General features: G+C 36.0%; 1 protein-coding gene across 2 annotated transcripts; it reads left to right on the top strand.

Annotated features, from left to right (window-relative positions):
- Positions 1 to 329: 329 nt before the first annotated feature.
- On the top strand, positions 330 to 5,449 carry LOC132266577 (protein EARLY-RESPONSIVE TO DEHYDRATION 7, chloroplastic-like). Of its 2 annotated transcripts, XM_059767486.1 has the most exons (4): positions 330 to 1,290; positions 2,875 to 3,041; positions 3,887 to 3,971; positions 4,874 to 5,449. In XM_059767486.1, exons 1-4 carry the CDS (start codon positions 371 to 373, stop codon positions 5,064 to 5,066), a joined length of 1,365 nt encoding a protein of 454 aa, XP_059623469.1. In that variant the 5' UTR covers positions 330 to 370; the 3' UTR covers positions 5,067 to 5,449. The 2 variants fall into 2 exon arrangements, with proteins under 2 accessions (XP_059623469.1, XP_059623470.1); XM_059767487.1 differs by lacking the exons at positions 3,887 to 3,971; positions 4,874 to 5,449 and adding an exon at positions 3,242 to 3,338.
- The last annotated feature ends 6,909 nt before the right edge of the window (positions 5,450 to 12,358 follow it).

Genomic DNA, 12,358 nt, shown 5'->3' with positions numbered 1-12,358 from the left:
AAGTAGTACCTTTGGAGAAAAATTAGTACTTTCGCGAGTGTTTAAAAAGTATGGTACCTGGACGTCAAAAAGTAGTACCTTCAGTTCAAAAAAGTAGTACCTTCGAAGAAAAAGTAGTACCTTCGCAGAAGGGTATTTTAGGCATCATAATTTCTAAACAGTAAAAAACCATGTGCCACCTCAGCAATCCATTTTAGAGAAATATGGAACTTTGACTCAGCCTCTAAGTAAATATGGAACTTTAACTCCATTTATATGTAATTTTCCCTAAAAAAAACTCTATTACACGTGTAGCCTCCTCATTGCGACACGCATACTCCCTTCAATTTCATCCCCCTCTCTCAATTCTCAAGCAAAAACCAGATCAACAATGGCGTGCCAAAACCCTAACATCCGAACCCCAATGTACCCCGACGTGATCCAATCACATCCAGACACCTCATCCTCATTTCTCCCAAACCCTAACCCTAACCCTAACACATCTTCCTCTCTCTACCCCACACTCGACATGAAAGACCTCGTCGACAACCTATTCCCTGAAAATTACGAAACTGGCCCTAAACCCAACGCTAACTCCCCTTCCGCCCCTCCCGTGTCCCTCGAAGAGGTCCTCATCACCGTCCCCGGATCGATCCTCCATCTGATCGACAAAGAGTACAGCGTCGAGCTCGCTTGCGGCGATTTCGCCCTAATTTGCCTCCGACAAGCCGATAACGTCGTCGCCGTCATCGCCTGCGTCGGCAGCGAGATCCAATGGCCTCTGACGAAGGACGAGGCCGTTGTCAAGCTCGACGACTCGCATTACTTCTTCTCATTCTGCGCGCCAAAAGAGAGCGAATCGGATTCGTATGTCTCGGATGATGTGTTGAATTACGGATTGTCGATTGCGTCGAAAGGGCAAGAGGGTTTGTTGAAGCAATTGGATGGAGTTTTGGAGAAATATAGTAGTTTTTCGGTGCAGAAGGTGGAGGGGAAGGAGAAGTCGGAGGTGTTGGACGGAACGGTGGCGAGGGAGCTGTCTCCGGCGGACTTGAAGTCGGAGGAGAAGAAGGAGTTGATGGAGGAGAGGTGCGCGGCGTACTGGACGACGTTGGCGCCCAATGTGGAGGAATACAGTGGGACTGCGGCGAAGATGATCGCGGCGGGCTCCGGGCAGCTGATCAAGGGGATTTTGTGGTGTGGTGATGTGACTATTGAGAGATTGAAATGGGGAAATGAGGTTCTGAAGAAGAGGATGAAACCCGGTGAGAAGTCGGAAGTCAGTCCGGACACATTGAAGAGGATCAAAAGGTTTGTCTTTTTGTTGTTTTTTGTTCTCTGGTTGTTGATTTGCTTTTGTTTTTATCTAGAATTCACATTCACATTTGTATGTTTCTGTTTGTACACGTGCTGTAAATTGCTTGTTTGTTTTTCCTTTATGTCTGAAGTCCGTTTTAGATTATGTTGAGTCTTGAAATAATCAGCAAAATAAACAAAATAAAATCAAAGCACTTAAAATGAACATTAAAAACAAAGATGTATGAACCATTTCACAAAGTATGTGTCCAAATAGTCCAAAGTATTAGGTCTTGGTCTTCCAGTCAAAAAGCACAAAACAAAGGTGATGAACTATTCATGAATTTCCCATTTGTTACTTGGGGTTCGGCTAAAATACCTCCTTACATCCACAAGCATGATCCGAGCTTTTTCTTCGCTACAAGAAAATTGAAATTAACCATACAAAGCACAGAGAAGTCAAGTTTGCTGTTTGTAATGGCATGGTAAACTTGATCTCTTGCCAAGTGCTTTGACAATTGCAATTCAGCTCCAACTCTTCCTGCTTCAGTCCTAATTCCTTGATCGAATTGGTTAACCACAAAGTCCTTCACAGCTCAGTAAAAAATAAGATTCTGGATTCCATCTTACTCTCAAGTTCCTTAATATGCAATTAGCTGCATTCTAGTTCTCCTTAGATTATCCATATGTACTCACCCACAACACTAACTGCATGAGAGAGATACTGTCTACTGCAAATTATGGCATACATTTAGCTTCCCACTGCACTAGCATACGTACTCAGGACATTTCCCTCACCTCATTATCTGTAAAGATACATAATATAACAAATATTTTAAAAGTGCTTAGATGGAGTAGTAGTGACCGGTTTTGTATTAACCCATGTATTATTTTCCCTATTGGACTATGCCTAATTTGCATTAACCTGCACTGAGAGTGTTTCTCTATGAGCCTTTACCTGCTTATTGACCTCTTCCCTTTTTAAGTTGAGCATATCTTCTTCATTGGATACTATGTCCAACTGACCCCAACTTACCAATGCAGCTGGATCTTTCAGTGTCTGATCCTTCCCTTGCAGAAGCACAAAATTTATAACATTTCACACCTTTTTTATAGTAACAAATATGCCCTTTTCATTTACCACCCCAAAAAAAAAGCCTTTTTGGGTCCAACTTTGACCGTTGCTGTTCCTGCACTAAACATAAGCTGGATTTCTAATATACTTAAATTAGAAAATTAATTGATTTACCCATCCAAACATTTTCAAGGACCTTTACATGATAGCTGAAGATGGTGACCAGTTAACCTATTCTGGCCTAAATGATCTTCTCTACTACGAGAAAAAATGAGAATAACTTTATAAGCATAAAATTACTTACCGCTAATAGCTTTCTTGCTTTTAAATCCTATCAAATTAGATTTTATGTAATTGATTGAAATAAAGCGAATATATTGACTGGGACAAAGGACACCATAAATGACAGTTTTGTTCTTTTATTGCTTTGTCTTCATTGTTTATATGGAGAAAACGTTGGTATGTCGGGTTCATTGGCCTTAAATTGAGGAAAAGATAATGTTATGGTTTGGTTATTCTTGTAGGGTCAAGAGAGTGACAAAGATGACAGAGAAAGTAGCAACTGGGGTCCTTTCTGGGGTAGTGAAGGTTTCAGGGTTCTTCACGGGGAAAGTGGCAAACTCAAAATTGGGAAAGAAGTTCTTTGGCCTCTTGCCAGGGGAAATTGTCCTTGCTTCCTTGGATGGATTTAGTAAGTTGATAGTCTCTTTAATGTTATATGCTTATTTCCATTTTGGATGTTGTCGACCAAATTTTAGTGAATTCATGCTTTAATTTGCTGCTATATATTTTGAAACTTATGGGCACTTGCATTCAATTTAGATTTGCTTACTTCCATTTATATTTCAGTTATTATTTTGTGAACCGTGTATTGTTCTTTTTCCTGCATAGGTCTTAGCGGATATAGGTTGTTTTCATCAGGGGAGTATCCAAGGTTGTCCACAGATGTCAAATGTTCATAGTCTATCTCCCTCTTGTGGTAGTTTCCTTTCACATGGACATTCTTGGGTCCCTCTCAATTGTGGAGCTGACTTTGTGACAGGACAACACTGAGGCTTTAGGTGTTAGCCTATCATAGGCTGCATTGATCTTCCTAGTTTTAAGCTATATATGTACAAGTAAACTTGCTGCAAAAGAGGTAGCTGTTTTAATGAGCTGTCGACTTTTAAGTGATTTGTTCGTTTCAGTGGTTTGTGAAGCACTCACATCAAGCTTTCCATGGCTTTCCATTCTCTTGAGAAAATGAAAACTACTTTATTGTGTCAAATGATTGAATTGGCTTTGCTACACGGCAAAAGTATTTAATTAAAAAGATTAAAAATGGTGATTACTGAATTAGCTGCAATTTGAGCAACAAACGATGACCCAGACAGCAACAATAGTACCTTTTGAACATTTTATTTTTATTTATTTTTTAAGCAAACCTTTTGATTATTGAAGAACCACATTTCAACGTTAATATACATATTTTCCTACATCATGGTTTCCTCATCGCCGTTCAAATTTTCCTCCTAACATAATTGTTCTTGTGAATAGGCAAGGTATGTGATGCTGTTGAAGTAGCTGGAAAGAATGTTATGTCAACCTCATCCACTGTGACGACCGGACTTGTCTCGCACAGGTAAACTCCTCCTGTGTTATGCAACAAAATTATGATAGAAGTAATAAATCAAAGATAAGTACCCCCCGCCCCACTATAATTTTCGAGATGATGATCTATCCACATGGTTCAGCATCATGTCTTGCCAATCAATGGAGATAACTCCACTAGTAAAAGAAGAAAAAATAATGAAATTAGGAGGTTATCTTGTGTGGTTAATTGACACCATTTAACTAAGAGAATTTAACTGATTTGGTAACAACAAAATATTTTTATGGCGTAAAATGCTTAGTGCATGGATAAAATGTTGTGCTCAAACTCAGGTTTGAATTCTGAGGTTAGCCACTTTGGGCAAATAATGCAAAAAAAATTGGTCCACCCTTCCCAACACCCTCGATTAACGGGACCACACTACTGGGTAACCCTTTTTTTTTTTACCCCAATCCCCACCTTTCTCTGCATGTTGCAGTTAAGAATGATGTTCTCACCCTTTTTGATTTGTTTCTTATCAAGTCTGGTTCCAGATATAAAATCCAATCCAATTTGACTGTCCTTTCCTATTTGTAATTTTGTATACAAGGAGTTACGAAACCTTCAGCTATCTTTTGACAATCAAGCACCACCAAACCACAGACATGCTTATGGTGACCTTGGTAGATTAACATTAATTAACATAGCTGCCTATGCTGATCCAAACCCCAACCCATCATCCTAAACTTAATGCGCGAGAGTTGGATACCATCTTGGCACCCACACACGGGGTTTAGGTGTAGTACCACTTGTCTCAAGAAGGGAATTATAGAATGAGATACCCTACTAATCCAACCCATTTCCATTTCTTAACATAATAGTACAATATGAGATTATGCAATTGTAATATTTATAATACATGAATTCGGAAGATGGAATTTGTCCTGATGCAGGTACGGTGAAGATGCAGCTAAGGCAACAAATGAAGGGCTTGGTGCTGCAGGACATGCCGTGGGGACCGCATGGACTGTTTTTAAAATTCGAAAAGCACTCAATCCAAAAAGTGTTCTCAAACCTACTACCCTGGCCAAGTCTGCTGCAAAAAAAACTGCTGCTGAGATGAAGGCGGCTAAGAGTTCCAAGTAGATGATCGTTGTTAATTTGGTCGATGTTAAATGTCTAGCTAGCTCTTGTACATGGTGTGGCATTAGTAAAGTTAGCAGGCTTGGCTCCGTGCACCGCCTATTGAAAAGTAAGCATTAACCTCTGATCAGCTCAGCTTTAAATTCATGGTACCGGAAGTTGAATCTCGAATCTCAACGGAACAATTTTTTAATTTTTTTATTTTTGTATCAAAATTTTTTGTCCTATTTTCTTTATGGACTTAATTATGGATTATGGTGCATCTCCTGTCACTGTATATTTTGGTGTTTGGTGTCAGGATTATTTATACTGGGCATTGTGCAGTATCTTCTGTATTGTACACTTCTGTTGTATAATGAATCTTCTCTATTTGGCTACAAGGAAAATGATGAATTCATTAAAAGAGTACTAAAATAATACCAAAAGTAACTACTCATGCGTTTGGATTGAAGGAATTGGAAGGAAATGAAATGAGGATGAAGAGCTTATTCTTATCCTCAAAAAGGTCAAAAATGGCAAAAGAAAAGCATTTCCAGAGAAAAGTGTAGTAATTGCCCAATACCTCTAGGGTTTTTTTTTTTTTTTTTTTTTTTTTTTTTTTTTTTTTTTTACTTGCATAATAAAACACATGTTCTTGTTTTTTTATAGCAAACAAATTGTCAATCTGTTTTCTTACTCCATTGTTAAAAAATCTTAAATGCCCCCATATATACTAAACTTCGAAAAATTATTAGATTCTCCGGGATGACTTGGTCACCAGTTTTATTAGGAGACGCAAGGACAGACCCAAAATATTATGTGAGATGGACAGATATGTGAGATGGACAGATCTTTAACGATGATAATAATAATAATAATAATAATAATATATGGTGGGTCTTTTTGTAATTTCATTGGGGGCAATTTTAAAATTTTATAGGTATATAATTTAGAATAAAAAAATTGATAGGTATATAATAGCAAAAAATAAATAAAAAGCAGTGGGGGCAATCGGCCCCACTTAGCCTTTGCTAGGCCTATGCGTGAGGAGATATCCATGTGTCAGCTTCATTCAATTTTTTAGTTGCATGTCCGAACAACCTAATAATTTCTTAAACTTCACACTATGCTCGAGCCAATAATGGTATGTATTGTCCCATCAACATGGTGTCCTAGGTCTAGGGTTTCCATGCATGGTCTCTAAATTCCCAAACATGGTCTATACATGGCCTAACAAAGTTCTGGCTGATGGAGGACTTTTCAACCACCAATATAATGTTCTTTTCTCTTCCCTAATTAGAAGAAAGTTGAAGAATGAAAATGCTCAAGGACAGTCAAGTAATTTTTTGCCACTTAAATTCCCATACTATTAACGGTCAAATTTGTCAAAGGCAACTGAAAAAAGATAGAGATGTGGATGAGGAATTAAGTGAGTAACACCACCACAACTTCCCACATTTGAAAATTACAAGCAAATGTGCCTCCCAAAGTGGACATTGACACAAGTAGTAATATTTAACACACCGACCTCAAATCTCTCTCTCTCTCTCTCTCTCACACACACGCACTCTCTCTCTCTGGTTCAAATAATTCTTGCTAATGTCCTATTGCAGTCTCATCTTACTTTATAGATTTAGGAGAATAAAATGGAGCTGAAAGCACATAGAAACCCCTCTGTGGTGAGCTTTGAATCTTCACCAGCTTCAATCGCACCAATGGGAATATGGGATCACTGCTGAGAAGGGTGTGCAACAAATTTTCTGGCTTTGCCTGTTCTTGGAAAAGAGGTCACTGTCACCGCGGCCGAGGAACTCTCCATATGGATGTTGAACAAGAAAAAATTCCCATAAACAAAGTCAATTATGGTAACTGAAATTTTCCCATAAACAAAGTCAATTGAGTGGCTAATAGAATCATTTACACACACAAACAAAAAAAAAGTAGATGCAAACAACATGACATTATCATGGTTAAGGTTGAAATCAAGCATGAAAGCATTAATGAAGAGATCTTATATTGATGATTCAAATCTTAAATGTCAAACCAGAGAGTTTACCGCCTAATGAATGTTAGGAAAAAAGCTATTATTTTAGTCACCTTTATCATAGAATTATGTGCAATGAAGCCCCAAAACAATAGATAGTCCCCAACTCTGCTAAAAGTGCCTCATCACACCTGAGATTCTATCAAATGCTATCCGCAACATTGGCCACCCTCGCTGTATACACCCCCAATATGTTCTGCTTGCAGTCAGCCTTCCCATTAATATTTCTGCCAAAAACTAGAGGACAATTATTTGAGGTTGTGATACCTCCCGATTTTTGAATGCGGATTGGTCAGGCCCACGTCCGAATACCTGAGGATGTAAAGAACAAATTGGCAATAAATGAACACAGAGTACAAAAGAATAAAGAAGAATAAATAAAATGCTGACAAGAACTAAAATGATAATCTAATAATAAATCTCAGAATATATTTCCATTTATTAATAAACTCTTCTGATACAACTGATTCTCAAAAATACAATTCGAAAATTCATACTGTGCGGACCCCTAGAAAATCCAAACTAAACAAATGACAGTAATAACTGTCTAAATTAGGAAACTGAATCATAAAGGAACTCCTATGTAGCATCGGAAGAATGAAGTAGACTGATCCCCGCTCAGTACGAACAACCTCTACTCCTGACGAACACCTGAAAAATAATGGTGGGTCAGGCCCACAAACAAGTTCTACTCTACTACAGTCCAAACAGAGATCCGATACACGTATACATCCTAGTCAATCCAACAGTAATTAGTAGTCCGTATATATATATATACACACACTAAAGGAACCTCACTAGACTATAGGGTTGTCTCAACCTGAATAGTAGGCAACATGCAAAACGCACATATAGTGGCCATGAGTACCTAGACCTACCACGATACACAACTACACTATATCTAGCTATACATCCCTGGCGATATACGCACCCTAACCACTGATCCTGAGACTCAAGCTCATATCATGGCACCATACTTATATATATAAAATCTAGTAACCATCCTATTCAGTATAAATTAATCATCCATAAGTCATTCAACTTGTTCAGCTGACCTGACTTGAATATAAGTAGGACTTAACATTTTAGTTAATCCATCCCCTTATATAATAAATTAATCCTCCATAAGTCATTCAACTTGTTCAGCTGACTTGACTTGAATATAAGTAGGACTTAACATTTTAGTTAATCCATTCCCTTATATAAAATAGGTAGGACTTAACTGATAAGTTAATCCGTCTCTAGAATGCCACCGTCCCATACCGGTGCATTAAACCACACAATCCAGCAATTGATGTAACAATTAAGGAAATACATCAAACAATCCAGAAATAACTATGATAATATGATATCAAGTTATCACAAAATATGAATGACTTATTATTTATTTAAGTTTCCTCTATCATATGTCCTACATAAACTGAATCTTTTACATATGATGATATTTTATTATACCGTCAAATAAGCATTCTCTATATCCAATTCTTTTACACATTTAATCTCAATTGCTAAAACATATTAAAAGATTAAATCAATTCGTTTGTTTAAAACATTCAAATAGCAAGCATCATTATGATTGAGTCTATTTAAATTTATTTAAACCCAAACCTAGTTCATATTTAATGTTCAGGAATCCTAGGCATGTGTCTACGTTCTATCATTCCACAAATATGAAAAATACATAATTTAAACATGTAAAAAATTCACACCGGAAATCAAATCAAAATCATGCATTTATCAATTCATAACACAAGAATAGATATGAACCAAATTCATAAAACCTATGTTCAAATCTAATTAAACATGCATAATTATTTAATTTTATGTGTTTAATAAATCCTGTAATTTCCTAGGCATGTTCAGAAACACGAATCAAAAGGAAAGAGATAGAAGAAGAACTTGTCTTAAACTTTCGGATCGAAAGTTAAATTTCTTCTTCCTTGATCTTCTCTCTATAGGGTTTTTCTCCTCATTCCTTCATTTTCCTCCTTCCCTCTCTAACTCTCTCTCTCTATAGAATATATCACGTGAATATTTCTAACCCCTTTTACAACCTATAGCTATATATTTATAGACTAAATAAAATAACCATAACCCTTTTCCCAATCCAAGTCAACTTAAAAAAAATTAAAATTAAAATATTAAAATGGTAAGTAAAATATGTTACGTATATAATTTATGTATATCTTTATTAAATAAATAAATTATACACATCCCATTATTTATTAATGGATTATCCAACAATATTTAAGTTACCATAATATTATAAAATAACTTAAAACATAACACGTATCAAATCTATTACTACCCAAGTTTTATTATTTTTATGATTTAAATATAAAACATATACATCAGATTGAATATTACTACCCAAGTTACCATAAAAGTAATTAATGAATTACTTTCCCTTTTATATATATTAAAAATGTAAGTAAAATATGTTACGTATATAATTTATGTATATCTTTATTAAATAAATAAATTATACACATTCCATTATTTATTAATGGATTATCCAATAATACTTAAGTTACCATAATATTATAAAGTAACTTAAAACATAACACGTATCAAATCTATGTATATTTTTATTATTTAAATATAAAACATATACATCAGATTAAATATTACTACCCAAGTTATCATAAAAGTAATTAATAAATTACTTTCCCTTTTATATATGTATATATATATATATATATATATATATATATACAAGCACAACAATCCATGGGTAATAATCCATACACATCCAACATCCTATCCAAGTAATCCATGTGACCCAATTGGTTGGCCCATAACTACTAACCATAACCATAAAAGAAAAATAAAATAATAAAAGAAAAGAAAAGATTTAATTTACAATTAATCTAAACACCATTTAAATACATAATTTAATTAAACAATTAACACATAGACAAATACAAATAATACATAGACACATAATCAAATAATTAAGTAATACTTAATTCAATTAAACACATAAGCAATTAGTCAAATAATCAATTAAATAATTAAAAATACAATTAAAACAAATAAATAAATACCGAGACTATCCTTTTAAAATTAGGGGTATTACATTCTTCTACCCTAACAAAAGGAATTCTGTCCTCGGAATTCGCCCTTACTTTTTTCCATTATGCTTGGAAACTGTGAGCGAAAAACATCCTCCTATTCTCAAGTAGACACAACCTGTGATACCCCTCGGATCCGAGACCCGGGTTGATCAAGCCCAGGCCCAAACCCGAGGGAATATCAAACAATTAAAGTATTTTAAAGCGAACACAGATGACAAAATGAAATAATAAAGATGGAATAAAATTGAAAGAAATATTAATTATAAAACCCTCCATGCATAACTGAAATAATAAAACTCCAATCCTCCCAAAACTTCAAGGTTACAACTTGGGAATCCACTGATGGACCCCTAACCAAAAGTTCAACTGAAACTGAAAACTGAAAATAGATAATGCTAGAAAACATCGAGAGAAGTCCTACGTAATCAGATGAAGGTGAGACTGTCCTCGACAAGCACGATCAAGCTCTAAGGCTGGAACCGTCTTGTACCTGAAAAGAATAATGAAGGAGTGGGTCAGACCCACGAGCAAGTTCTAATCTAACTGCAATCCATACAGTGACCCGATACGCAGATACACCGTAGACACCTCGCAATATCTATCTAGTCCATACGTATAAATATATCCACACTAAGGGACATTCACTAGTCTATAATAGGGGTCTCAACCTGAATAGAAGGTAACATGCAAATACGCACCCAAAGGTGGGCATGAGTACCTAAACCTAACATGGTACACCTCAACCTATTATAACCAGCTATGCATCCACTGTATATACGCACCCTAACCAACGAGTCTGAGACTCAAGCTCAACTCGTGGTACCATAAACATATATATAAAGTTCGTCCAAATCCAGGGTATGTAATTCAACTATTTATTAAACTGACATACAATAAACCAACTAGTTAGTCACTCAACTTATTCAGTTGATATGACTTAACTACCATCCGTTAATCCAGGAAGTCATCCCACTTGGTTACAGCTGATCTGACTTAGTCACAATTAGGATTCGATATCTTTCAATCCATTCCATTAATCCATTAGGTTAGGTTTATGCGTTTTGAGCTAAACCGTCCCTAGTATGTCACCGTCCCATACCAGTGCATACAATCCTCCATATCCAGGTAAATTACAATGTATACATAATGAACAAGTAATTTATAGTCCAAAACCACTATCCAAATAATTGCAGAAAAGTATTTAAGATTTCAGCAATTAAATCCCAGAATTAAACCATGTCATTGCAGGAAACAGTTTAATAGTTTACACAATTAGCATCCAAAGCATGTATAGACCCAATCCAATATATCAATGATTCTATCATGCATTTAGAACAAATTTTATAATCCCATTATAGTCCAACAAATTGCTAGATTAACCTAAACAATTTATTACGTCCCATCCGATAACAGTGTACTAAGTCATTCGCTTTTATACTGTTTTATCCTTTATCTTAGAGACTTAAACCATGCATCAACTAGTTTAATCACACTTAGAATCAAGTAATTAAATCCTCTGAAAAGTCCCCACAATCCATTAGAAGCATCCCAAGGCTCAAACAGTGTCCAGAATACCAAACAGTGCCTTAAAACTAAAAAAAAATAAAATTAAACGTATATTGCAAAAGGGAGCCTGCTCTAAATTTTGGGAGCAGGCTCTTTCAGCCTAGAGCCGGCTCTAGGAGTCCTTAGAGCCGGCTTTACTTGTTGTGGGAGCCGGCTCCCACATCCATGGAGCCGGTTCTCACCTCCTTTGAGAGCCTCTGTCCCCGTTGCTTCGTTTCAGTCCGTCTGCTCCCTCTCTGATCAACTCCTACCACTCTGTTGGTTTCTAAAGTAGATCTTAAGCATCTTATTAACACCTAGGAGCATCCCAAAGGTTTGATAACAACCATTAGAAACAAATATAGAGGTTAAATTTGCTACCGAACTAACACGCGTTAGGAACAATTCTGAAACTTTGCAATAACTGTTCTAGTTCAACCCCTCTGTTCCTCTTCACTACTGATCTTTAGAGTCCTATAACTCCCCATAATCATCCCCATGATTTATTTACAGAGGTTTAAAAACAATTAAAGAAACAAAAATTGCTAACAACCATTACATGCTTAAACAGAGAACAGAACAAGACTTGCAAACATTTAACATAATTTATTTTAACACGCAGAGATCATCAATATTTTATATGGTAAGCA

This window comes from Cornus florida, unplaced genomic scaffold, assembly GCF_030987335.1.
Source record: "Cornus florida cultivar Cherokee Brave unplaced genomic scaffold, ASM3098733v1 CherokeeBrave_3.0.0_Hap2_Chr07, whole genome shotgun sequence".
Classification (NCBI taxonomy): domain Eukaryota; kingdom Viridiplantae; phylum Streptophyta; class Magnoliopsida; order Cornales; family Cornaceae; genus Cornus; species Cornus florida.
Note: the sequence above shows the minus strand (reverse complement) of the source record. Positions and strands in the feature narration are given on the sequence as shown.

Excerpts from the sequence above, each read along its gene's own strand:
- LOC132266577 (XM_059767486.1), top strand. The coding sequence starts at position 371 with ATGGCGTGCCAAAACCCTAACATCCGAACCCCAATGTACCCCGACGTG. Across the intron at positions 1,291-2,874 it reads ACATTGAAGAGGATCAAAAG|GGTCAAGAGAGTGACAAAGA; the intron begins GTTTGTCTTTTT and ends TTATTCTTGTAG. Across the intron at positions 3,972-4,873 it reads ACCGGACTTGTCTCGCACAG|GTACGGTGAAGATGCAGCTA; the intron begins GTAAACTCCTCC and ends GTCCTGATGCAG.